The sequence below is a fragment of the Lepisosteus oculatus genome, chromosome 6 (genome assembly GCF_040954835.1).
Source record: "Lepisosteus oculatus isolate fLepOcu1 chromosome 6, fLepOcu1.hap2, whole genome shotgun sequence".
In the NCBI taxonomy this organism is placed as follows: Eukaryota; Metazoa; Chordata; class Actinopteri; order Semionotiformes; family Lepisosteidae; genus Lepisosteus; species Lepisosteus oculatus.
The window spans coordinates 20,263,725-20,291,572 of record NC_090701.1 but is presented as its reverse complement, the minus strand read 5'-3'; the positions used below and the strand labels follow the sequence as shown (position 1 = coordinate 20,291,572).

Below are 27,848 nucleotides of genomic sequence, written 5' to 3'. Positions count from 1 at the left end.
CCTGGCAAGCAATGAGTGCAAAGCAGGGGAGATCCTGGAGAGCTATCGCAGGGTCCACATAGACACAAACACGCACACACTCACACCAGGGATGATTTTCCCAGAAGCCAATTAACCTACCAATATGTCTTCCCTTCTCTTGTCTGTATTCCATCCTCCCTTCTTATCATTGAGCATCCTACCCACCGATGTAGAGCCTCTGCAATGTCTGTGTCTTGTGTCCTTCTCCTGTGCTGCTGTCCTGCCAGGACCTGCCTGGTTCTTGATCTTATTCAGCCCTCCACGCACATCCAAACATGCTGCCCAGTCCATGCCGAGTCCTTGTTTACAATCCTCGCTACCCATGGTAGCTTAACTGCACTGCTGGTTCTTTGAGTGTCTTGGTCCTTGCCCAGTCAGTGCTGATGACAGGTCCCAATCCTTCTCTTTCTTTCCCACTGGTGTCACGCTTTCCTCCTCACTCAGCATTGAGGTTTCGGATGTCTTGAGACCCGCCTAGCACCAGGTCACCCTACGTCTGTGGCCTGAGGGCATAGGTTTCTACCCAACATTGTCTGACCTCCTGAGCCCGGGCTAAAACCCATCTCGCCTTGGTCTTTTTTCGCTCTCCTGCCATTCCACGGCTTGTCCCTTCTGATATCCGTGACACCATGAGAACATGGGGAAAACTCCACACAGATTGGACCCCAAGTCTAGAATTGAATCCAGGCTCCAGAGCTGCAAGGCAGCAATGCTAACCACTGCTCCACTGTGCCGCCCTAGTTATCCTATGCCTTTGTAAAATAATGTTTTTGTCATTTTTGTTTGCTGATGAATATGTGTTTGAAGTTATTTAAGCTAATTCTGAAAGATAATTGTAGGCTTTAAAGTAATGAAAATGTTCCCTGCCTCTTTAGTTAAAGAAGAATTGCTTCGGAATGTTTCTAGATTTTGAAGATTCAAAGTTGTGGAACAACACAACTAAATAGATGTCAGCTACAGCTCACTGCAAAATGTATTACTCTGGCTCCAAAATGAATTTTTATGTTCAAACTCGTGGACTTTGAATCATTGTTATGACCCAATAAATGTCAGTGAAATCATCTGGTCAAAATTCTGTATAAGCTAAATCAGGTTTACGTGTTTTTTTTAACAAACACCACATTGACAAAAGTGTGTTTTCGGCAAAACTAGTGAAACAAGGCAACTTTTTTAGACTCTTGATTTAGGCAGAATACTAGCCAAAGATTCTGTCAGCACACAAATATGAATCTCACATGTGTCTAAAAGAAAATTAAGCTCCTAGCTGACATACTGTACCTATTTCTGTCTGCTCATGACGTAGTAGTTGAGATATATTGAAAAAATCATGAACAAGGTATTTCTATTTACAATGCAATCAATAAAATCATGATATGAGTACAACATTTACATGTGCATTTCAATTATTGTTACTGTAAAACTGGAATTACTATTTTGCCACAATAACTTCTGTATGTGCTCAATGGGAATATTCACAAAATATGGAAATGTGTAAAAATATCAGCATTCACAGCTCCACTGGCAACAAAAAGTTTGAAACCAATTAAAACAAATTAACAGCCTATTACTTCAGCAGAGCTCAAATGCTAGTGTAAATCAAGTGACAGAAATCATTGCATAAACCACTCCAGGAGGCAGACTTTTCAAGACTGCAGTGATGTAATAGACTGGAGGCATCAAGGCTAAGCAAATAATTATGTAGTAAATAACATTACATCATGTACAACTAGGCAGATCTATGATATGGGTTTAGCTACTGAAATTTTTCAAAGATAGGATTAATAAATACACTGGGACATTATTGAACTGTCTAAAATATATCAAATGTTTATTTGTTTGCTGTATGTTCTGTATGGCCATGACACAACACAACATTCCTTTCCTCTCAAGACATTTCCTTATATAAAGGCTCAAGAACTCCTAATGAAAGCCCATTAGGAACAGAAGAGTTTAAAAGGCCACACAGTAAATGCATAATACTGAATCAATGGTAACTAGTCAGAACATATTACTGTGTTTGTTGAACAGCTTTTGACCTGGTTGTAGGATATTATCTGGACTGTGCCACTTACCAACATTGTGAATACATATTGATCAATGTGTGTAAGTGAATAGAATGGAAACATTGTCTACAAATAATGTAAAATGTTTTGGAATCAGTATTTGGTTTTACTTTAACATGAACTGGGGACCATAATGGCATGGAGATTAGTGCTGTTGTCTTACAACTCGGTTTGATTCCAGTCTGGTGACATTCTGTGGGGAGTCTATATGTTCTCATTTTCACCACGTTTGACCACTCTAGGTGCTTGGTTTGCTCTCACAGTTCGAAGACATAATATGTTGATTATTTTGTGTCTCTAAGCCCTCAGCTCTGTGAGTTTGCAATGGACAGGTGAGCCATCATAGAGTGTATTCTGTTTTGCAAACATTGGCTTCCAGGTTAGGTTCCAGGTCACAATCACCTTCAAATGGACTCAATGTAATTGAAAATGGGTAGATGAATGCACAGAAAATGCACCTATAGACATTGAGTTTTATCATATTTAAAGCTTTGTATAAGCCATATTTCTCACAAAGCATTCAGTAGCGTGAAAATGTTTTTTAAGTATTGAAATTATTACATATAACTTGGGAAATTGTAAAAATGTAACAAACTGAAAGGGAGATTTAAGGAAATTCAGATTTGTTCAAATACATTGAAGCTGGCTGTCCTTAACAACCATGCACTGCCTTAGCAGACTCTGACCATTTTAATTCCCAATAACTACTGCCCTTGTATTTCTAGGAATACTGTATAGATGCTGTTTTCTTAGTGGAACTCTTTAACATATTTAAATATGTATTTCTTTGTCTTTAGCCTTGTTATTGTGAAAGGTATTAGGTGTTTGCTCATGTAATCATTTTTGCTTGGAAATCAGCTCAATGATAGTTTTCTATTAAAATGATACTTGAACAATTCAATGTGTTGTCTGTGTGACTAATCACCCAATGTATACTCATTAGCTGTCTGTTATTGAAAACAACAGTTAAAACAACAAAAAAACAACTACAGTATAAATATAGAGTACCTGGTGTATTCGATTGTTTTATTTATGAATTTATGTTTGAGCTTAGCAATAACGTGTTAGCTAACTTTTATTACTGTGCATTGTATATTCTTTATGTTGCAGTTTATGCAAGCGGAATGATAATGTTGTCTTCAAAGTCAAAGAATGTATAATTTTTTACAATTCATTTTCATTCCCTTGATTACTAATGGCATCTATTGTTTTCTGTCACTTCAAGTCAATATCGCCAAATATGAATCGAATGTTTTTCTTAGCATGGTCCACACTGGAAGATCCATGAAGTGCATTCTCCAGCACACTTCTGGCGAACTGAGCTCGAAGGGAGTTAGGATCGATTTGCCTGGCTACATCTGGATCCACAGGGCCTATCGTGTTCCTCCATTCCTCAATAGCATTCTCTTTACTAAGAATCATCATCACGGATGGACCCCTGCAAGAAAAAGTAACATGATCTCTATTAGAAGCCTATTTCAAAGTCCAATTCAAATCTCTTCCCCACCGGAATAGCCAATAGGACTCTCATTTGAAAAGATTACCGAACAATAAAATAGGAGATAATAATAATTTAAGGAGAAAAGGCAGTTTTAGTGAAACGCTGTATATTTAATGTGATATAGGCAGCACGGTGGTGTGATGGCTACCATTGCTGTCTTGTAATGCTGAGACCCTGGGTTCAATTCTGGACATAGGGTGCTATCTGTGTGGAGTTTGTATGTTCTCCCTGTGTTCATGTGGGTTTTGTCCCGATGCTCCAGTGGTCTCTTACGGTCCAAAGACATATTGGTAGGTTAATTGGCTCTGGTGTGAGTTTGTGTGTCTGTGTGTGTCTTGCAATGGACAGGCATCTTGTCCAGGATGTATCCTGCATTGTACCCATTCCTTGCTCTGGCTCCTGAACAACCCTAAATTTGATGAAGCCTTTAAAAAAATGCATGGATGGATGGATTAAGGTCGTTAAAATGCATAGCATTATACTTCCCTATGTGATGTTACATGGTTGTGCGCACACTTGTTGGGTGAGAACACGTTTGAGGCTCTTACAAGTTAACAGGCATTTGTTTATCAGGAAATGACTAAATAATCACACTTCACCTTCACACCACTTAGAAATTCTTCTGAATCAGCTAACACATACAGTAAGTGTGCAACATACTCACTGGGACATGTAATCGACGAGCTGATCGTAAAACACTTTTCCTTGGTGATCCTTATAAAACTCTGCAGCCATTTCTTTGGTTAACTTGGTCTCTTTTACTTGTGAAATGCAAAACCCTGCTTCTTTGATACTGTTTATAATATCATCTGAAAAAAAAACTGTTCTGTGATATTTGCCCAATATGATCCAAACATTTGAATGAAGTCTTATCTATTTATTTAAATAAAATTAAAGAGTAAGCCTAAATTAATGCAGGACACATCTATTTTTAAGATAAGTACATCTAAGGGAAGAACTAACCAAACATAAAAAATGTGGACTTGATTGATTTACAAAACTACAACTCTTAAAATTCTTCCAAATAAACTATGAATTTTTAATAATTAAAGTTGTAAGTTCAACATTGAGAATTTGGCAACAAACTTTTCCACGGCCGAAATGTTGTGTTTCCTTTCTTCTCTTTTCAGCATTTCACCTATTACTTGTTCCTTTGCAGCCTATGCATGCGGACGCAGCTACCCACCTGAACTTTTTTATTGTATACTATCATAAATATCCTTTCAGATTGATATATGGAAGCTGAACCATATTCATGCTACCTTTTAAACAGACTGAAAATCTGAAATCCTAGACGTCAGTCTGAAGTAGATTACTGTTTAAACATGACCGATGCACCAGTTGATTAAGTTGTCTTAAAGAAAAAACATGCTCAACATCTATATGTCTGGGCACAATTTGGAAAAATGTTTGATTCTTTATTTTGTGCTTTTTACTCTTTTTCGTATTTTCTCCCAATTTCTCACCTTTGTTATTAAGGCATACATAACCAAATCAACCACCACTGCACTTGAATACTACTATTCAGACATTCTAGACATCCACAGAGGGACTTAAACATCCCTCTATTTTCTAATTGCTTCTTTTAATTCAAAGTCACAGGGAAGCTGGAGCCAGTCCAAGCAACCAACAGGCACAAGGCAGGGTACACTCTGGACAGGATGCCAGTCCAACACAGGACACACACAGACATAGATGTGCTGACATCACTCAAATCACTGCTGATTTTCTCCAAAAACCAATGAGCCTTGTATGTTTTTGGATGGTGGGAGAAAACTGGAGCATCCAGGGGAAACCCACATGAACATGGGGAGAATATATACACCTCAAGCACATAACACCCCAGATCTGGAATTGAACCAGGGGGCCCAGTGCCCCAATTCAGCAATGCTAACCACTGCACCAACGTGCTGCCTGCATTCAGACAAGTCTGACTGATTTACCTTTAGACTAATGTAAATATATAGGCCAACAGTAATGTGTAGTCTCTAATTTTCAAAATTAAAATGTACATTTGTCATATTTTAAACAAAATGTACCACTTTCCATTTTCCATTTCTGCTGATATCTGAAATCCAGTAGTTTTTTGGTTGTAATACACAAGTACCATATGAAACGGCTACAAGAACAGTACCTTCACAAATAATCACAGCATGCTGCTGGCAATATTGTATATGTATGTATTTCGCCTTTCTAAAACCCTAATGTTCTCAGTTTAACCTGAACTCATGTTCATCAGGGGAAACATTTTTACCTCTGTGTTCTTTGGCAGCATCAGGTTTAATAACAGCCAGGGTGTGCTCAACAGGGAAGAAAAAGTTGAGATTTTTCTGTGCTTCCTCAGGAGATGAGCTGCCATGCAACTGGTTGATTGGCACATTGTCAACAGCAAACTGAGCACGCAGGCTGCAAGCAAATTACTCCAGTGAGCAAAACCACAAAAGACTGACCCAGTCACACAGCATGCACTCACATAAATAAAAATGCTAAGCGTCAGTTCAGAAATGTTCTAAACTAATGACAGTGCACAAGGCATCGGTTTAGCATTATACAAAGCTTTTAAAGCTCTAAATGCTGCTCATAGAATGATTTTAAAACAACTTCAACACTTTATAGTCAATATTTTGTGAATACTTCAATAATTTGTTGAGCCTGGAAAAAAGAACAGCTTGAACTCTAATCTCATTTGACAACTTCCCACCCTGGATTCCACACAATGTGTTTACCTGTCAGGTGCTTTTCCTTTCGCTTCATTGATCGTTTTTGGACCCAACAACTTTCTCCAGTGTTGCACTGCATCCTCTCGGGTCAAAGCCAATGCCAGAACAGGACCACTGCAAGAGAATGAATGTTAGGCCCTACAAAGAGTGCAATAGCAAGGTACCACATTATAACTCTAGATGTGTTTCTCTGTCACCTCATCATATGCTTTATCAGACTCGGAAAGTACTCTTGGCCGGCATGATCCTTGTAGAACTCTGTCACTTGCTCCTCTGTTAGGGTCAATTCCTTTTGCATTGCAATTTGGAAGCCAGATTCATGAATTGTCTTCAGGATCTCACCTGGTGGTAGACAGAAAAGGATCACTGTATGTTCAATTTTAGTGTTACAGCACAAAGGTTGTAAGTGAATAATGTTGCTTACAGTATGTCCACAGCTGCTCATAATACACATAACTGCTTTAAAATGTGAGACAATTACTCACTGTACAGTGAATTTTAATGAATCATAAAACATGTTGTTGGTTTCACTCTGAGAGACAGAGCTACTGAGGCGGAACATTGGCAAAAGTACAATATAGAAACCTGCAGAGTTATGCAACCTGCAAAATAAAACACACAATATACAGTATATTGTAGAGAATAACAATGCATTAGAACAAATTAAGACTAAGTGTATTAATTGCATTTGACCTAAAATTCAAGGTTTTTAGAAATGGCTTCATGTGCTGCAGGCATTGCTCAGCATCAGGGAGGCTGTGGGTTTGTGCTTCTATTGCAGTATTGAAGTGTTTAGTTATTGGGACTTGCACAATATTAAATTTGTATATTTGTATTTGTGTATATTAGTATTTTTAACACTAAGCACATTTCATTGTATCATTTTTTGTAAATTTGTATTAAACTAATATTTTATGAATCATGGGTTTACTGTCCTTAACGTGTTAGTCTTCCCTCAAAATCACCTAATAATTGTGATTTCCTTACCTATTCCCCTCAATCTCTGATACAGTATGTAGCCTCACAATCTGGATGTTTTCTTTTGAAATGACTTAATACTGTGTTTTGCAATTCAGGCCATTCTGACAATGTATCTAAACTCTTTATTATTTAATTGAACCCCAAATTAAATTGATACATTCCTAAATAGACATTCTTTTTAATTGCTTCCAATTCCACAACTGTCAGATATTTTATTGTTCAAGTAGTCATATTTTAAGGAGTGAAGCAGTTCCAAAAAGATTTATTTATTATTAAAAAAAAATACTGGTTTCATTAAGGGTTCAATTAAGAAAATTAAAGTCTAGTTTGATTACTGACAGACAAAGTCAATTCAAAAGCCTTGACTTAATAACTGTAAACAGAGTCTCCCCACGAACCATGGGATAAAACATTGGTCTTTACATCACTTCTCAGCATCTTATGAGAATGAGCAGGAAGATCTAAAATTCTGTCCCAACAGAGCTATCTTTTCATATACTTAGCTATACCTATCATTTACGATTACCTTTCTTTTCTCTGAGGAGACTAGGGCGAATAAGAGCCAGAGTTTTTTGGATTTTGGGTTTGTACCCTCCTTCTGTGGTTTGCTTCCCTTCATCTTCACCAAAGGATGGAAAGAAGAATGCTAACTCCCTGCTTGCAAGCTCCTTGCTGTCATGACTTGACAGTTCTAGTTTCTCTTGGATGTCACGGCTTGACCTGGGACTAAAACATCAACATGGTTTTAGAATGAGTGCGCCTAATTGGCCCTTTTAGAATTAACATACAATGTTGCAATGGCTTGGATTACATCCATTACATCCATGGATTACATTCATGTCAAATATTGACATGCCTGTCAAATACCAAACACAGTTCTAGATAGTAGCTGTCAATGTCTCAGATGCAAACCAAGATGCTTGGAAACAGAATGCTGCTATCAAATGATGGTTTTGCAGTTTAAAGTCATTGGGTAAATCTTTATATCAAGTTACTTTGTCTTCTGAACTTTTCCAATGCATTCATTACTTGTTTAATGCTCTGTTACAAGAATTAAGATCTTTATTTTTCATGGCATTAATATTTTTACCTTATTAAGACCTTTCAGAGGTAGGAAGTATTTGCAGCTATTGATTTTTAAGCTTTGTGCAATCCTGATTTGCTTTTCTTGTAAGTTCCTGGCAAGAAAATAGTTGTGCAGAAGGTTTTTTTATTATTATTTCAAAAGCTCCACTTTCACATTATGAAGATATTTATATGAAATGAGTATTGTTTACCTTGTAGTTTAAATTGGTGTTCTTGTTATGAGGAGGCTTCAACTGAACGATTCTATCTCACATCTCTTATTGGTGGATAAAACTATACATATATTGTGGCATTTGGAGTTGCCAATCACCACATCTGGTGGCGTTTCTAGACTTGAGCATAAGGAATGAGTGTCCACAAAGGGAAGACTTTTAATGATGTTGCCAAGAGTTTCATTTGTGCAAGGCAGTGAACATGCATTTAAGACTTTCAAGAAACAAAACAATCAAAATAAATTCCAAACCTTTTGTCTGGAGTCCTGCCTAAAGTTTGAATAACAAGTATCTAAACAGTCTGATGGCCCATTTACCAACTCGCAAAACAAAAGAAAACAATCTAGCATTAACATCAGCTTTCTTTAAAATCTCAATTTACCTTAATTACGATCTTCCACAGTTTCCTAGGCTCTCTGACAATCAAAATTAAAAGCCTTCAAATACAGTATGTGGTATCCAAAGCTGTTCTCCCTCAACCACATCTGCTTTCATGCACAGTACCCACAGTTAAAACTGAGCTTGTTGGCCAGGATAGCAAATCAAGCTTTGAGAGTCAGTCTTTTCAAAATTTGCTTTAAATATGGCAAACATTCTGATCTTTGGAGGGGAAAGCCAGGTTTCTGCTTGTCTTTAGCATCTTCTGCCTTGGAAATATGACATGGGATACACAATTTCATTAATGATAATAATGAAATAATTATCATTAATAACTTAATAATAAATTCATTATTTTATAATGCTTTTCTAATGATTAGTTTTCTAATTCCTAATGAAACAGGAATATTTATAGATAGAATAGTGCCCTCCTTCAAAACCTGTTATGCTTCAATCTTAATAGCATTGCACAGAGCAAAGTAATATTTGTCTTAAATAATTAACAGAAAACACAAAGGTTACATTTTGTTCACACCCCAGTAGTTAATATTTTGTAAATACTCCCCTGGCATGAATTCCACTAACAAAACACCTCCTTGTTTTACAGGGTGCTGACATTTCTGCAGGAGGATTTTGGTCAATTTCCTCAGGCAGAATTGCTCTACAGTAGGTCCTCCAGACTCTATGGCTTTCATTTGCTACCTGCTTGTGAATTTTTAATTCAAACCACAAATGTTTAAATGGATTGAGGTCTGGAAATTAAGATGGCTCTGCAAGAGCATTTACTTTAAGTCTTTGTCTATTTGGATGTTGGCTTTTGATCAATGACATGCTGGAAAGCCCAGTTTCAGTTACAGTAGGTTAGAGCTTTGGCTGAGGCAAAGGCTCAAGAATGCATAGATGCAAAACAAGCTCAAAAGGTAATAGACCCCCTGCCATTTTTCACAGTTGGTATTGAGTGTTTTCTCAACGTGACATTCACCTTGTTTCTGCCAAACATGACACTCATAAACATATATTTCAATTGCAATTGTATTACATAAAATGATGACACTCACCAAGGTAACAATTAAACCATTCAAGGGCAATGGTAGAATTTGACCAGAAGAGCAATGCCAGAAACAGGTATGCAAAATCTTATAATGAACAGCATCAAATGCATTGGCATATAATTAAATAAATATATATAATAGCACTGGGATATACTGTAAGAGAATTAAGATAGATAGGATATCTGAATCTGCTTGCATTAAGAGATCATTAGCAACTTTAGCAAGAGCACTTTCAGTGTTTCATAATTTGCAATGTTTGTATAGTAAGAGGATTAGTTGCACTGCAACAGCATTTTTCTAATATCTCAGCAGGAAAAGGCAGTTATACATTCAGTATATGTTGTATCACTTTGTCAGGTTGTCCCATTGAAGGCCTGTTATTTTAATGGGCAGACCACTAAATGCTGCCTAATAGGGCCTTTGCATGCATGTAATTAGTTAACTTGGGCTAAAATTTAATTGTATTATGGAATAATTGACTATGATGCATTATCACAAGAGAGTGACAATTAGAGAGTGCTTTTTTCACATACTGTAGATTGAGTTAATGGCTTTTGTGTATAAAAGTGTGTGTGACTGAGCAGTTAGGAGTTAAAGTGTGGGGTTTGTTGTACTGTAGGTCTTCAGGAATGGAATTTGAGTGCCTGAAATATTTAGTTTGTATTTTCAATAAAATATTTTTGGAGAAGTAGAGAGGCGGTGTAAGCCATTCACTCTAAAACCATTTATGGTATTTATTTTGAAGAATTATGCTTATTTTAAGAGGGCTTTTTTATTTTTAAATAAATTCCAGGAACTTCCTGGACTTCGAAAGTTTGCCTATTTTTCCATGCTTCATGAGTGAATGTTACTGGATATGTGTCACCAGAGCTGGGTATCTTCCACAATGGATTAGAAATTATTCAGATTATCCAAAGCAAGATTAGTATTTTCAGACAGTGATATAATTGAGGCAGTTTAAATAACCACCACCACTTAAAATGTTTGCAACACATTGTTTTCTGAATAACGGTGAATCAATGAAAAAGATGGAATTTCACTCTAAGCTCTGGGTTATAATCAATTTTAATTTAAACACTAAAAGGATGTAATTATACAGTATTACATTACACTAGCTGTAATGTATAATATACTTAATTTGGGTGTTTTCATACTTAACACTGATCTTGACACTGAGTATGCAATGGATACCGGAGATCTTAACAGCTTTTAAAAAAAAAAACATTTTCCAAAACAAAACAAACTTTACAATAACCCAAGTAATGGTACATAATTTAAAAAAAAGTTCAAAAAGAAGGTTTAAAAAAGGTTGTTTATCAATATACTGAGTTTTCTTCCAGTAACTTATTCATTTCCTTGGAAAGTTTTTTTTTATTTTTGTAACGTGCTTTGAAGAGCTTTCTACTTAGAGACCACTGTGCATCTATTTTGCATCGCACGGCACAAAATGCTGCCTACACATTGGTGAAAATGCATCAGATTCTGGCATACCACAAACTGACTTGTCAAATACACTGTGTCAGATCCATAAAAACAAGCTGGTGTGTATGTTCTGGAATCTGCTTCCAGAATGTCCCCATCTGATTCCAAAGCTGTTTTACATTTACAGCATTTCCAAGATATGTGGCATAAGATTAAGCCTTTTTTTGTCTAAAGATGAGACATGGAAATTTGGAAGCACGATAATACACATCTACTTGGAATTGAAAGCAACTTATTTTCCAGATTTTAAGTAAAAAAGAGCAAAAGAATTTAGGTAAAAGGTAATAGAATTATTATGCTAAGTAAGACTGTTCTAAAAAAGGTAATAGAAGTATTATACTAAGTAAGACTGTTTTAAACTAGGATACAGCTTTATAACAACCTTCAGAGTATTATTTTTAATTTGGAGTAGCTTATTTCTATATGTACACACAAAATTTGGAATAAATCATTTTAAGACTCAGCTTTCTGGTAGTATCTTTCCAATCAGGAGAGAATAAGTATAAGGTACAGTATATAGGCATGCTTTTTTGACACACACCTGAACAGCCATTTATGGTTTTCATGGATTCCTGTTAAATAAGTAATTGCCGATTGGAGCAACATGTGACATACTGACATCACTGTATGCCTGCGGTTTCTCAGGAAGTCATAGAAGTCACTGATTTCTGGAATAGTTAGACAGCACACATTTGGCAAGTGGCATGACCCAGGATTCACTGTTGGCATCTGGGCAACAGAGCTCAATCAGCAATCTTTAACATTTGTTTTCACAACCAAAACCCAAACAAGATATTTAATCACAATCCAAATTAGTATACAGTGATATTTCAAAACGTGTTTTTTTTAATTAAAGCATGCACGTAACATTATTCTTGTGCATTTTTCAATTTACAAAATGTGGTGAATTTACAAAAAAAAGTATTTAATAAGTGTCAACAACTAAGCTTTGCTTAACTAGAGAAATTAATTGATACAAACCGCTTTGGTGGCTTAATTACATCAACATCTGCAGGACCAATTAATTCTGCCCAGGCGGAATCATCTTTTTTGCTGTTTCCACTTTTCCTGCTCAATATCAGCACGTGAATGGGTCTGCTTGACATGAACTGCACAAGCTCTTCAAACTGTGGCTTAAAAGAAAAGCATTTTGGTAATTTATTTGGCATTAGATCATAAAACTTAACACAGATTTTATATGACTTAAACAAACATTTGACTAATTCTAAACTCAGATTCAGATGGGAAGCTACAAATCAGACAGTTATAGAAGCATTGGGAAATCTTAATTCTCAAAAACACTTTGTTTTGTTTAAAACTCTGTTTAAAATAGCGGCTTTTTTAGCATCAACCTGGTCCCAGGTTGATCATACCCATAAGATGTTTCTGTTTCCCACTTTGGATAAAGGCTGATTCACATTAATTTATTTTTTGTCACATTTACATTTACCATTACACAGCCTTAATTCTATGATACGTTTTAGCTTTAACTCAAATTCTATACTCAATTCCTAACCCTAAACCAAATCCTCACAGAATTGTAATGCTGACTTTAACTGCATCTCTATAAAAATAATTGCATCTACTATAATAATTTATCACTCATCCAAAAGGTATACTTAACCTTCACATAAGTTTATCCTCAATCCTATGTATAAAACTAGCTCTAAATAAAACCTGAAATAATCATTAAATTAAGCCTATTTGAATGAAAGACTTATAATTTAGTTTTTATTAATGTGTGATGCAGGTCTAGTGTTTAGAATTAAGGGAACTGTAGTATAAATTTAGTATAGTATTAGTCACTTGATCAGCTTTGGCCTGGTAAAAATCCTTGATCTGTTGTTCTGTAAGTATTCTCTCTTCCTCAGCAACAAGACAGAATCCTGCTTTTATAGCCTGGAAATATGAAAAATATGCTGTCAGTTGAGCCACTCTGTGGGATCTTTCCATATGCTCCGTTTCCTAATTGTCCTCAATGTTTTTTGTGAATCCTTCCATTTATGTATTTATATCCTGTCTACTTTACTACTGGAAATTTTGTCTCTTCTTAAAAGGAACAAAGAAGCAGAAATACATGCATGTCATAAAATGGTCACAATAATTACCTAAGTGATCTCAAAGCCAGGAATATCATTTCAATACCAATAATCCCATATTGTCATAAGGTTACCTTGTTGTAATCAGGTAGTTGAACTAATGCTCATACAAAAGACAGATCACTTGGGAAAAATGCTACTTCTGAGTGAAACACATGAAAGAAAAAAAAACTTACTTTTTCCTTGATTTCCTCCACTTTACCAGCTGCTACAGCATCTGGCTTGATAATAGCTACATAGTAGGAAGCTAGGTGAAACATCAAAGGAATACAAAACATCAAGTAAATCATCTGTATGCAGAAAATGGGAATAAACTAATACTAAAATATGCTGATATGGCTACAACAAATTTGAAGAAACTAGTGAACTGTGATTATTTTAATACTTACAGAAGTGAAATCCTAATCTACAAAGACAGAATATTATAAAGAATTACCATAATTAATCTGAACTGTTTAACCACGCTTGTACCATGCTTTCCTATGGTATCCCATGAACTGAGTCATATATATGCTCTGAACACAATTTCACTCAACTTTACTTTACTTTAATGTGTTTGCATAATGGACTTTGCCCCATAGTATACAAACTTCAATAAAGGTAAAACTGTAAGATAAATAATAGTTGTGAACAGATAAACAACTCATAGAATTTAATGACATTTTAAGATAAACCATTTTAAAAAGAAATGAACTATCACCACTTTGATCTTCATTTGTTTCACCTGAGTGCATTTTCTCAAGCTTTCCTGTATCTTCTTCAAAAGAAATGTCGTGAACCTTAGGTGAGAATGAATATTTAAAGTTACAAGTCTATGCCTATTGCATGAGAAATTAAGAAAAGTTCCAGTTGATAGTTTTCACCTCACATAATGGTCAAACAGAAAATAATTATTCCCGGTCCTTGACAGAGGCAGATTTATTGATTCATTGTAGACATTGGCATTAACAGCTTTTTAAAGTACCAGGAGACCTAGCTGAAGTATTCAGAATCCACAAAAGTCAACCCAGATGACTAAGGGGAAGAGCATTAACAAACAGGATGTTGTGAAAGCTGATATCCTGCAAAAAATGGCTGAATGAGATTGATCCAAATTGCCTTCTCTCTTTTGTTGACAGTCTTTCTTGTGTTTTTTTCTAGACCATACAGAAAACAACTTCAGATTGATGGCGTCTCTTAGTTTACAGTGCTACTTTATGTCTAATGGCAAGATTGCATAAAATACCAAACAGACAAAGATAAGGCTGGCTGCTATGCACCTTAAGACCATTGGAATAGTATGTACTTTAAGCTCTTGATATACTCATTACAAAGAAGAAAAAAAAACGATGAATACACATACTTCAGGAACATATTCTGAACCCATTTCTTGTTTCTTCTTCTCTTCTTCCAGTTTCTCTAAAATTGTCTTTTGCAGAAGAGGTCCTTTCACTCCCCTCACAATTCCCACTGCTTTGCCACCCTGCATGTGCGCAATAAACAAAGGGGTTGAAGAGTAGTTTCTACACATTGCCTCGCAAAACTATTCACATCCTTCCTATGGTACCATCTTGCTAAATAACAAAAGCATACATACACATTTTTAACTTACTATCATATTCAAACCCTGGAGGTTGAAGCTGAAGTCTTCTAAGGATAAGATAAGTAACTGTAAATATCAAGAAATCAAATGAACTGGAATATGTTGATTGCATAAATATTCAGACCCAATGTTTGGGTCTTCCACTCAATATGTGATGGAAGCACCTAGCAATGACAGCCGCAAGTCTTTTTGGGTTTGTCCATAAAAAATTTGCTCACAGGAATGGTACAATAGTTGCTCATTCATCTTGGCAGATTTTCACAGGCTCTTTCAAGTTGCTTGGGGATCACTTAAAGACCACGGTTTTCAAGTCTTTCAATACGTTCTCAAATAAAATTCAAGACAGAACTTGGATTGTGCCATTCAAGGATATTCACGTTCCTGTTCTTAAGCCTCTTCAGTGTAGCTTTGGCCTTGTCCTTTGGATCATTGTTGTGATGGAAGGGGTATTTTCAGCCAGTTGTAGGTTTCTATCTATGCTCTACGTATGAAGAAAAACTGCCACAGCCATACTTAACATTGTCTCAGGTTTGCAGTATCACTTAAATACATTGTTGCAAACTCCAAGGGGGGGGTCACTGGGATATTGCTGACTCATGGGCATTTTCTCTCATCTCAGCCACTGAACTCTGTAGCTCTTTCAAAGTCGCTGTTAGCATTAGGAGGTAGCCCTCCTTGCCTGGCTGCAGTTTTGGGAAACAGCCTGATCTAGGGAGTGTCTGTAGATCTTTCACTTTTTAATAATCAGCTTTCCTATGCTCAAAGAGATATTTAAGGTCTATTAATTGTTTTTATACTTTCTCCTGATCCAGACCTTTCTACAACTTTATTCTTCAGTTGTTTTGGAAGTTCATTGGTCTTCCTGGTTGAATCTTTGCTTGAAATTCACTGCCTAACTGAGGGACCTTACAGAGATGGGTGGGTTTATTGTGAAACCGTGCATTCCACTATTTTTGTACAAAAATCAGTGGCCATGCAACTATTTGTATATGTCTTTTTAAGTGCACTTAAATGTATTTAGAAATGCCACAACAAATGGTTTGAATATTTACCTAATCGAGAACTTTCCATTTTTCTTTAATAATAATGATGTATTTAATTATTTCTTTTGTTTACCTTGAATGTGGAAAAATCTTTGAAAGCAAGAATGAAATGTACTATGAATATCTTATTTTGAATGTTGTTTTCAATAGAAGATACTGCTGCTCTAGAATCAGCCCAGGGAAAAACAGCCAGTTATACATGAATGGGCTTAATGCGATATCCTACCCTGATATGCTAAAAGAACTGAACCTTTTTAGTCTTGAACAGAGACGACTATGAATTAACCTTATTTGAGTACTCAGACTCCTGAGAGTCATTGACAATAGTGAAACATGATTAACGGGAGGCGTTTTTTCCATGAAGGCGTTTGTGGATGAATGGAAGAATCAAACAATTAGCACTTAATTATCAGCTAGATGAGAAGAAGGCTTCCTATGATTTTGAACCATTCCTAGTTTCTGATGGTGATAATGACATTTCTGAACCACACTTACAGAATAAAAGAGGAAGACAGGTTCGCACTTCCCTTCAAATGGACATAGCTCTTCGACACTTTGAGCTTCAGCCTTTGAATTTAATGAACAGGTAGACATTACATTACATAGCTGCTCCACATAGCTTAGAACTTCTTACCATTCCAATGTAGCTAGACATTGTCAATGTTATAAAAATATAAGTAGGAAAAACAATCTTCAAAATATGGCAGATTAAAACAGCTCCAACACAAACTAAAATGTGTCTGGTGTTTTTCCCCTTTTTTATAATATTATCATCCAATAAATTGCAAGGTTAAGACACACCACAAAATTTAGTAACTGATACATGAGTAAGTTACACCAATGTTGTCTTAAAAGAAAAAAAAAATGTTTGTACACTAATACGAAATGAATGTCCCAAATGAGAAGTTAAAATGAAAAACTGTCAGCTGTACTAGTATGTCATTGGAGGTGCTGCTGGCTTGAAACCGAACATCCTGTGGCTGATATTTGACTTACAACAGCAAAATGCAGGAGGTCATCCCCATATTCCATTTTTATTTTTCTGAAGAGGTTTTGGACTGCTTTGCATGGCCCACACCAATTCTGATAGACATCTACAACTAAACATAGGAAAGTCATTTACAGTGCATGCAAAATATAACAGTAGAAGAATGGTCCAGTCATGTTAATTAACTGATTCAAAAACTGCAAGTCTGGATTTTAACACTTAGGGGAACGGGGGTGTTTGTTTTCAAATGCTGCACAATCTTTTAGGGGACCCTAGAAGGGGACAGGTCCAAAACAGAACACTGCCTATTAATCTGGTACAGTGGAATACTTCTTGTGCTGGTAGAATATAAAACACCTGGGTATAATGATAATTATTTATTCTCTCCTCCCCTTTACAAACCATAGTAAGGAACACAGGAGTGATAAAGCACTGAATTGTGATAAACTGCACATTTGTACAGTAGCTTTGTAATAATTAAAAGGCTGGGGCGTGGTTTGTTAAAACATCTGTGCAGAAGTCAGAAAAATGACGTTGACTAGAATTCTCAATGTGCAAATGAAATATGTGACGTCACTGTTTAATTATATTATATGATAATGTATAACGTATTTATTAAACTGGAATGAAGCTGGGCGGGGCTATTCTGTTATTGTACCTAGAAGTAATTTTCATATAAAACTAAAATAAAAAAACATACAAAACAAATTCAGTGAGTTGATTTGAAAATGTTAAAGACAGAAGCATGACTTTTAGAACTATTGGTTACAATTCTTAGGATTTGTGTATTGCTCCTCCTACATATGAATTGCTTTGGGATAAGAGACATGTGACAGGTCACTACAAAGCTAGCCAAACTGAAATGTTAGAAATTATAGAACAATGGAATTAAAGGGGAACTTCAGGGGAACCAAACTAACTCATGACCAAGATTGGTCATGTTTAGAGTGGAATTTAGCCATGACAGCAGGATTAACACCTTTGTTCATCTCATCCAAAGGATGGCACCTCTTACAGCACAATGTCCTCCATCATTATACAGGAGCTTTGGCTTGAATAGAATAGAAATTTGGTTTTCATTAATGGTCTCCTATCCAGGTACTGACCAGGCTCAGGAACAAGTATTACATGCAGCATATTCCATGGTGAAAAGAGAATGGAATAAACCTCTACTTTTTCCTTTGCAGTCTACGCATGCTGATGCAGCTACCTGCTTGAACTACTTCTCACCAGGCTCAGCCTTGCTTAACAGATCTAAGAAGATCTGACTACAAGGTGGTAACACTACTGTCTATTAACTACAACAATCTTCAACTTTTGTTCTGTAAAATAAGTACCTGTGAGACCTGGAGCAGACATTGCCTCATTCCATTGTTCCTGGCTTGTAATTTCGGCCTATGGAAAACAAAAAATTGGAAGTTGGACATACTGTATACAGTATCACTAACCTATTTTGTATATGATCAATTAAGTAAAAAATAGTAGTAGGAATTAAGAAACAGATAATGTTAGGATAAACGATTACAATTATACTCTTCAGCTTACAAGAGATGACTAATTGCCTTAGCCCATTTGAAATTTTGTTTTTTATGTAGACCATTCAGTATTCTTAGTAAATGTTTTTATATTTCCATGCTTTAGTACTGAAAAATAGCAAAATGGATAATACCTGCATTTCTTTTCCACAAGCTAGTTCTGACTGTACCCTAAAAGTCATCCAGAAATACTACAATCAAATGAACTTCAAGCATTGAAAGAGAATGATTTTGTGTCTGAAAACGCAGGGTCCATTTCCTTTTAAAGGAAGACAGAATGTTGACAAAATTAGTAAGCTTGATGACCTAAAGCTACGTATTAAATATCCATCCATATTCTAACTGTTTCGCCTAATTCAGAGACGCAGGAGTGCTGGAGTCTATCCCGACAAGCAACTGGGTGCAAAGCAGAGTACTCCATGGATGAGAGTCCATCACAACGCACACACTCACCCACACCAGTTTTCCCAGAAGCCAATAAACCTACCAGTATGTCTTTGGACTGGGGGAAGAAACTGAAGAAACCCAGAGGAACACGGGTAGAACATGCAAACACCACACAGAAGGCACCCTAGGCCGATAACTGAATCCAGGGCCACAGCCCTGTGAGGCAACATTTTTTATTTACTATTTATTTTAATTAGGATATTTCTGATATACTGTGGAGTCATGATAATATATACAGCAGGTCATTTTCAAGACTGTTGTGATTTAAGACTTCATTGTTGTCATTGTCATCATTATTATCGTTATTATTAAGTTACATTCAAGACTACTTTCTTGCAGAGCTCAGCAATTTGCAATAACTGTTTAGGCTACATACATACCTGTATCTGAACCTCCTTCTTTCTGCTTGCCATTTTATTTTGCCGTCACGCTTTGTTCAACTTATTTCAAAGCCTTGTTTTGGCAGCACAAACTTCAATATTAACGTATTAATTATTACATAGAAACTCAACACTGTACAGCTTTATTTTACGACCCCAGGAAAGTTATTCTAGTATATCTGGAATTTAATATCCGAAAAAGTTAAAAAATAAAGCAAAACATCTTCGTGACGAAATTTAACTGACTGGGTTTGAAAACTGTTTGAATTCCGCTTGGAACGTCTGAACTCTTACAGTTCATGTCTTGACAGCGAAGCATGATGGCAAAATACTATTTGCACGTCAAATGGCATTTGATCTTGTATTAAATACCCGCAAGGTCCAGATTTCAGGATCTGAAATTTGAATGACAATGGGATATCGCGGGGTTTATTCAAAAATCAATTACCCACAAACTAGTACAAATGATAAGATGTGCATTACTGAAGCCCAACTACAGTACTTAAAACTGCATGTCATCCATAACTATTGTACTGATACAAAAACGTTATCGATAGCTAATATCGTCACTGTTGAAAATATGATTTTCAGATAAAATACTCAAATAAACAGGACCAAAAGGATAATGACGCTTTGCTTATGTTTACAGTGTAAGTGTAGGGGATGTTAAACTTGCAATTAAACTGTAAACCTACAGATACCAAAATGTATCAAGGCAGAGTTCGAGATTGTGAACAGGTAAATAAGAAGTTATGTCTTTAAGTAGGAAGAACAGAGAACTATACTGGTACTATACTTTGTGTTTTTCACGGGCCAAGAGCACCACCTAGTAGTAGCTCTAATCCTTATAGCTATATAATTATAATAAGTGTGAAGCCAATACTACGGTATACTGTGGTGTACATCTTGCGCAGTAAAATCAAAATGGATGTTAGAACAATAACAGCTGTTGACTAAATAAGAATAGATTATTAATTTATTATAACATTAATCCTTGATTGATACTTTCGGAATACTTAAATGCAAAGTGACCAAAACCTATTGCTGGACCACAATACTTCACACAAAACTGTTATATTAAATAAAGCATATTTAAAATATTAACATGAGTTTAATAAGTAAATACAAACGGGAAAGGTCTAAGCATAAACTCACTATGAAAAAAAGTGCTACATAGTGCCCTGCATGTACAGCTTTTAATGTTAGTATACCATCATAACATTAAAATCGGACAGTTCCGTCTCAGTCTCAGGCTAAATCACACAGGCGCAGGCATGTCACGTGACCGTGCTGGGGGTCATATGATAGATCAGCTCTGGGGTGCACATTTTCAGGATGTCTGAAAATGAAAGAGAAGTCGTGCCCGGTTCAGGACTGTTCCTGGGGATCAGTCTTCCAGAGGCTGAAGAGGTCAGGCTTTAAAATTGCATGATTTAGGATTGAACACCTTTAGGTATTCATTAATTTTTTTTTCGGTAGACTTTTGTAGAAGTTAATAAACAGTAGCTTCAAAGAGAAGGATCGATGCTGTCATCAGGGTAATTGAGCACATATTTGCGGAGTGAAATGCGATTGTGGATTTTAAATTAATACAAATATATATCTCTAAGAGAATCACTGGAAACGTTAACCCAGGCATGATTGTCCTACACGACATTAAAAAAAAACATCTGTGCAAAACAGGAAATGTTATCACATTGCTGTGCGCTTCCAGTGTGAAAACCAAGATTGTGTGATTGTTTGGAACACAGAGGGTGGATATACAAAGTAATTAAAGGCTTTCTGCAACTACTGTAGCCTCCATAAATAAATTATTTTTCGGAAGGTCTGTTAGTTTTTAAATGTATATTTTATTTTTATATATATTTACGAACCAGTAACAGGAACCGACAATCCGTTAAGTAGTGATACTAAGAAGTTCCATTAACATCTCCTGAAAAATGCTTTTGTGATCAGAATGTGTGATTAGCAGAATTTAATCTGATTTTTCTCTCTCTCATATACACTGAGCCTCACCACTAAGGTGAGTACCCCTAAAAACGGTGAAGTTCTATCTAGTATTTCCCACAGCATTTCTGTTGTGGTATACATATTAGTTTACTACTCAGCAATTTAGCAAATAACATATACTGTGTTTTAAGGCTTTGGTAATTCACTATAAATTCCCTTTAAGTCAATTAGCCTTCATTTTATATCCGAGATATCTAAACTGCATAATAAAACGTCCATTTGGCTCATGTGCTCGCATTAATTCTGCTAAAGGCTGACAATTACATTACTCATTGAAAAATATAAAGCTTTCATTGGGTTTTCTGGTTAAGGATTATCAGAACAGGAAGATAGAAAACATTAATAGTAAGGCAGGTTTTACAGTTGTACAGCCTGGAATTTTGAAAGCTCAACAAGTTCAAAGTCCTTGATTGTTGATCTTACATCCAAAGCCAAAAGACACCTACTGCCAAAGTGATAGTGCTACCTTTACTACAATGTATTGTACTGTGCAACAGTGTATCTATGATAATTCTTTGACTTTTTGTGATATTCAGTCATTCAGATTTCTTCTATATGCAACAATTCCCATTTCTTAATGTTAACACTCACCACTTCAACTCACCTCTTCCTATATTTCCCAATATAAAAAAATAAATTATTGTAAGATCTTTCCAAATTAATTTTCTTCACTGCATTGGAGAAGAACTGCAAATGCTCCACATCAAATGTTAAGTAATATCCTGTGTTTTTATTTGGTGTAATCTGTTTTATCTGTCTTGGAATGCCAAAACATGTGCGTGTTCTTCCTGGTTTGAGAAGGTTTATTGACTGCAAAGGGAGAAATTCTTTGTACTGTAGAGACCTAAAGTTAAAAAAGGTTAAAATTTCAGATGGTAAATCCTCCCTGCCTTCATCCCATCCAAAACGGCAACCTTCCGGCCACAGGCGGAGATCCTAAGCCACAGAGCCACCACACTGTTCTGATGTTCTGTTTTAATAGTGCCTGACTTCTCTATTGTTAATACTTTCAGCTGGATGACAAGGAGTTTAACATCCCTGTTGTAGAGATCCCACCTACATTGGAGAGCATATTAACAGAGGTGCAGTTTACATTACAACATCTTCCTTATGACATTGTTTCTGACTGTGCTTTCTATTAGAACAGCATTTCTTAGAACTATTTACAAATGTGAATTTCATAGCTTTAGCGGAATATAATGTGATTACATAAGTGTCGCTGGGTGTGTTCTGTAGTCCATCATGACATGCAGGCTCTAAAATTAATATTCTAATACTAGGTATGGTGGGGCCAACGTTTCAAGGTTACTTTATAACCACATCAAAAGAAAATAAATGTTTTATCATTGTTTGGTGTGATGTTAGGTAGCAGGATTACTTTAAACTGAGGATTTGAAGATTTTTTTTTATATCTTTAATTTCTTTAGGATGAAGAACAATTAAGAAGAGTTTAAATATATGTTAGTCATACAGAAGGATAGCCTGGTGTCTTAGCTTGAAAAGTCTAGTTTGTTGAACTGGTAATTCTACATGAATTCAGGGAGTTAAAAAAATGCTATCAATTACAGGATTCTGTCATTGAAGACAATCTTGATCCTTTCTTGTTGGATGAGTTTACCTTATCAACAGAAGAGACAGGACAAGAAGACAGCAGTACTCAACAGACTGATGAAAGCATTAGAAGACAGACCTCCCCTTCTCCATGGTAAAAACAACAAAAAAACACTTGAACATTTTCCCCTTACTGTTCTTGCCTGAATATAGATTTAATAAATTGCTTCTCAGGAAGTCTAACTGCTGCGCTGGTCTATAGGAGTTGGAAATGCCCAGAAGCACTCTCTTGCTCCGAGACCGCTGAGAAGACTATTTGTGTCACTTGATGACATGCACAGGACACCCACAGTTTTGCGAGCTGCTGACACATACTGTAGGATGTAGTCATTGCTGCATCCCAAACAAAATTCCTCAAAAAGCTAAAAATTTTTGTACGTGGGAAAGGTGATTGCAGAAAAGTACAGTAAAAACCAATTGCATAAACAGCAGTGTATGGACAGGTTTCACAGAGACAGGTTATTTTTATATTCTCAGGGGTATCGCAAAAATAAAGAGAGCAGGGCATTATGACTTGTGAAACCTTCAATCCCAAGGACATATCTTTCAACCCAGGTGAGAGTACTGAGACGCTATCAGCACGTTGATGTTTTTATCAGATTAAAATAAAATTATTAAATTAGATAATCGGAATAATTTTAATTAGTCTTTTTCTTTCTACTTATTGTGCTGTTTCTGGTTGGTGTGTGTAGACTTCAAGGACAGCGCCACTATTGCTCACTGCAGATGGGTGTCAAAGCATCATATAGTAGTCTGATGAGATAATTCTGCAAAGCCCATATTTGTTCTTGTTTTTTTCTTTCCCACTACCTAGGATCAAAGAGCCGCCCTTGCCCGATGTCGAGCAGGATGCAGTTTTGCGCTGTGTCACTCTCAGAGGAGTCTCTACGCAGATCGTTTCGGCTGCGGTGGGTGGATTTCTCTGGAGTTCCCATTTCTTGATGTAACAGACGTCTTGGAGCATTCAGCTGTAAAATCTAGAAAACAAAAAAGGGTAGCGGCAGTTTGCAGCTGTTCTAGGGTTCCTTCCGTTCTGTCCTCCTGATAACTACTCTCTCACTTAAAGAAAAAACATGCCTCCTCTGTGTCTAAACAAATTGAAAAATGTATGTTATTGATTTGGGCCAGCTTGAATACACAGTGGTTAGCATTGCTGCCTTGCAGTGCTTGGGCCCACGATTCAGTTCTGGAACTGGGGTGTTATCTGTTTGGAGTTCATATGTCCTCCCCCTGTTTGCTTGGGTTTCTTGTGGGGGCAAAAAATTCTGGTAGGTTTGGCTTCTTGGGAAGTTGCCCCTGGTGTGAGTGTGTGTGTCTTTCTGCCCTTCAATGGACTGGCATCCCATCTAGGGTGTACTTTACCTTGTGCCTGTTGCTTGCTGGGACAGGCTCTGGCTCCCCTGTGACCCTGAATTGGAAGAAGCATTCAGAAAATAGATGGAGAGATATTCCTGAATTGTAGTAAATCCCTTGTTTTCTGCTTTTAGGACCGAGTGGCGGCAGGACTGCCCACTGCAGTGGTAAGTTACTCTGTCGTCCAAAGACTTCCTGAACCTCAGCAGCAGTTTTGCAAAATGGAACCTCTTCATAAAGGCATTGCTCTATTTAGTCGTTTACCGGCAGTTTGTTTTTAACAGAACAACAAAAATGCTTTGAGTTGGAAAATGTGTAATATTGTCTGATTGATACTTATTCGTTCGAGAGGAACGACAGAAGCTGATACAACAGCATCTGCAACCCAGATGCCTGTTGATGGGGAATTATCCATTTATTTATTTTGTTTCAGTAAACTGTCAGTTCACTGCCTAAAGAAAATATTTGCCATTTTCTTGATGACAGCTTTGCATGTGTTGCAGTTGTAATTGATAAATATTTTTGATGCTCAGTATGTATTAAAAATTGAATTCTGATTTGATAGACCAATTGTAAGCAAATATAACAATGCCATTATGTTACTACCAGCCATCTTTCTATCTGTACCTTTTTTTTTTCCTCCCTTGAATAACTGATGGACAGGTTTGTGCATATTTCTGTTCACTGAGGTGTCTGTTCTGCATGGGAGGCAGGCAGATGCATTAGTGATGCCTTTTGAGAAGAGAGTTCAGTTACAAGCGTCTTAAAATAACTGCTGTGTGCTTTTATGTTTCCAGGCTGTCTGTGGCATTATAGCAATTGGAACATCAAATGGTCTCTTACTGATTTTTGGTAAGTATTCATTTAAAAGTGTGGCTCTGTATACATAGATCTCTAGATTTATTTATACATTAAGAGAATGTTTTGTTAATTTATAGATACATTTATAAATAGAAAGTGATAAGTTCACCCTCTTTGCATCCTCTCATATTAAAGTATTTTTTACTCATTTTTGTCAGTTTTATAAGAATAATGACAAGGATAATTATTCTCATTATTATTCTGTTATGATAAGTACAGAAACTGGATTTTTTAATATCAAAGTTTGATATTTCATTTACATACGGTATGGTGTTAATTGGACCTTTTTCATTTTAATACATACAGTAGCATACCAACCTACTAGTGGTTTGAAATCTTAACCCTGCACTAGCTACAGTATTTAGTATTTACAGTATTTAATTTTATAATACACTACTGTATAAAAGTCAAACATAATCATTATTTGCAGTATGTAAGTTATTAAGCCTATTTAATCAATGTATCTACTAGCATTTTCTGCTGTAACAGCTTTGAGTGGTATTAATGTAGCTTAATTTGGGTGAGAAATATGAATAACATATCTTCTAAAACTTGATCACAATTACTTAAAGTGAACTGTACATGAGCAGCCATTATGAAGTGCTGTAGTAGCCAGTCATTTTCACCAATCAAAACTTGTTGACGCATCAGTTGTTGTTGTTAACAACATGTGTTAAAGAAGAATCTATACAGATATTTTTTGTACTGCAAAATACATATCAATTAGGATTAACTGTTAGTGTAAAACATATTTGCTAATTTCAACAGAGCATCAGCACAGAGATGCTTCTGCATTTCAAAACCGATAGGAAAGAGTAGAGCAGTGTTAAATAACTTTTTTTACAGTGTTTTTTACAGTGAGTTTTTTACAGTGTGTACTGTATGCAGAATAATTATTCTGGTTATTTCAATGTTTCCTTGCTGTAGTATGTTTTTCAACCACATACTCTCGTATTAGATTTTATGTTTCTCTTAATTAGATAATTCAGCAGGGGTTTCCAGTCCTGGAGATCCACACACGAGCTTGTTTTCATTGCAGCAGAGAACTTTACTTAAACAAATCCTTTATTGAAACAACAAATTGTATGGTTAAAGTTTTCGTTATGAAGAAAATAAGTTTAGTTTTTGGTCAAAGACTGAAGAATTTAAGTTAAGAAATTGACTAGTTAGAAGACAGCATCCTTCATTTTTAAAAACTTTAAAATTAAAGAGTTCCAATTAAACCTAGTATTTGGTTTTTGTAATAATTCATCTAAAAGGTGATCAGTTCAGGGGCTTGTTATGCATTTTGATCCTATACATTTATATAATAGTAACACATTAGAAAATGCTAATCTGACTAGAGTAGCTAGTCTCCTTCACAATATAATACCTTATCTTTGAAGGACGGTATCTGAAGTATGTTTGTGAAATGCAGCTTTTCTGGTGGCCTAATATAGGATGTGTCTACTTGTGTTCAGACCCAGGCCAGGTTCTAAAGCTGTGTTTGGGAAGCACAGCTATTGGTGCAGAGAAAGGCCCGATATCAGCACTCGCCATTAACAGCAACTGCACTCATGTTCTCTGTGGATTTGCGAATGGACAGGTAAAGAATGCAGATGGGCTCGGTGAAATAAGGATCCTGAAAGGAATTATTGCATGGGTATCCAAGCTTCCCTCTTCAGGCTTTCACTCACTTTTATTGTTTTCATTATTATGTTTTACTGCCGATTCTATTCTCTAAGCAGTTTGAGCATGGAAAGCATTTTTGCTTTCTTTATTTCAAGGAAAAGGGCCCAAAATGAACACTATTGGTTAGCAGCTAATTTCTTTCTGTCTCGGTACATCTGAACGGAGGGTCAAGTTTCTGGGGTAACTTCTGCACTATTAGAACTGTTTACATGGGTCTAATTGTTGTGGTTTTGAGATTTCCTCTGTTGGGATAAACATTTCTGAGAATACTGTAAACTGATGTGTACTGAGAAGGCAGTGAATGTGGATTACACCGCTCTAGTGTTTTCAATGTTGGCAAAATGAGTAAAAGGCAAAAATAACAATCAAGCAGTTTCCAAACTCAATATAGAAGCGAAATTTTGATTTATGATCTGGTTTGAAGAGGCAAATGTGCTACCATCAACATCCTGAGCCATATTTATCTCATATACAGTTAAAGGAAATGAGATTTTAAAACAATTTACAAGCTAATTATGGAAGCTTATGAAAAGGCCTTCATGGTTGCTTAAACATGGGGATCATATGTTTTTAAAACTAGGACATGCTTGGATTTAGAAAATGTCTGTCTCAATGATTTGTGCCTTTTGAGTCATTGCTCTATTAATTAAAACACTTAAGGCTGTTTGATCTTCAGATTTTGCAGTGGGACCTAGAAACCGGAAAGTTGCTACGGACCATTGCAAATGCTATTCCACTTGGTAATGCAGTTGTTAATATCAAGGTAAGGCTT

The 27,848-nt window shown here is 36.1% G+C and overlaps 2 protein-coding genes across 6 annotated transcripts in view; one reads left to right on the top strand and one right to left on the bottom strand.

Annotated features, from left to right (window-relative positions):
* Positions 1-3,084: 3,084 nt before the first annotated feature.
* Positions 3,085-19,867, bottom strand: LOC102687028 (thioredoxin domain-containing protein 6). Of its 5 annotated transcripts, none has more exons than XM_069191045.1 (15): positions 19,571-19,865; positions 18,546-18,603; positions 17,217-17,320; positions 16,716-16,787; positions 14,938-15,057; positions 14,296-14,374; positions 13,772-13,842; positions 13,303-13,395; positions 12,478-12,629; positions 7,813-8,012; positions 6,503-6,647; positions 6,312-6,419; positions 5,840-5,991; positions 4,250-4,394; positions 3,085-3,522 (listed from the first exon to the last, which is right to left on the bottom strand). In XM_069191045.1, the coding sequence occupies exons 1-15, from the start codon at positions 19,601-19,603 to the stop codon at positions 3,300-3,302; spliced, it is 1,755 nt and encodes a 584-aa protein (XP_069047146.1). In that variant the 5' UTR covers positions 19,604-19,865; the 3' UTR covers positions 3,085-3,299. The 5 variants fall into 5 exon arrangements, with proteins under 5 accessions (XP_069047146.1, XP_069047147.1, XP_069047148.1 ...); XM_069191046.1 differs by having other exon boundaries at positions 12,478-12,623; positions 19,571-19,863; XM_069191047.1 differs by having other exon boundaries at positions 14,320-14,374; positions 19,571-19,861.
* A 1,022-nt stretch (positions 19,868-20,889) lies between these two features.
* Positions 20,890-27,848, top strand: part of LOC107078254 (vacuolar protein sorting-associated protein 8 homolog) — a 48,770-nt gene continuing 41,811 nt past the window's right edge. Inside the window, exons 1-8 of the mRNA XM_015354518.2 lie at positions 20,890-20,980; positions 22,594-22,662; positions 23,149-23,285; positions 24,006-24,099; positions 24,679-24,711; positions 25,342-25,396; positions 26,866-26,990; positions 27,753-27,839. Coding sequence (XP_015210004.2) covers positions 20,906-20,980; positions 22,594-22,662; positions 23,149-23,285; positions 24,006-24,099; positions 24,679-24,711; positions 25,342-25,396; positions 26,866-26,990; positions 27,753-27,839 — 675 coding nt within the window. The 5' untranslated portion in view covers positions 20,890-20,905. The remainder of the gene's footprint in view (positions 20,981-22,593; positions 22,663-23,148; positions 23,286-24,005; positions 24,100-24,678; positions 24,712-25,341; positions 25,397-26,865; positions 26,991-27,752; positions 27,840-27,848) is intronic.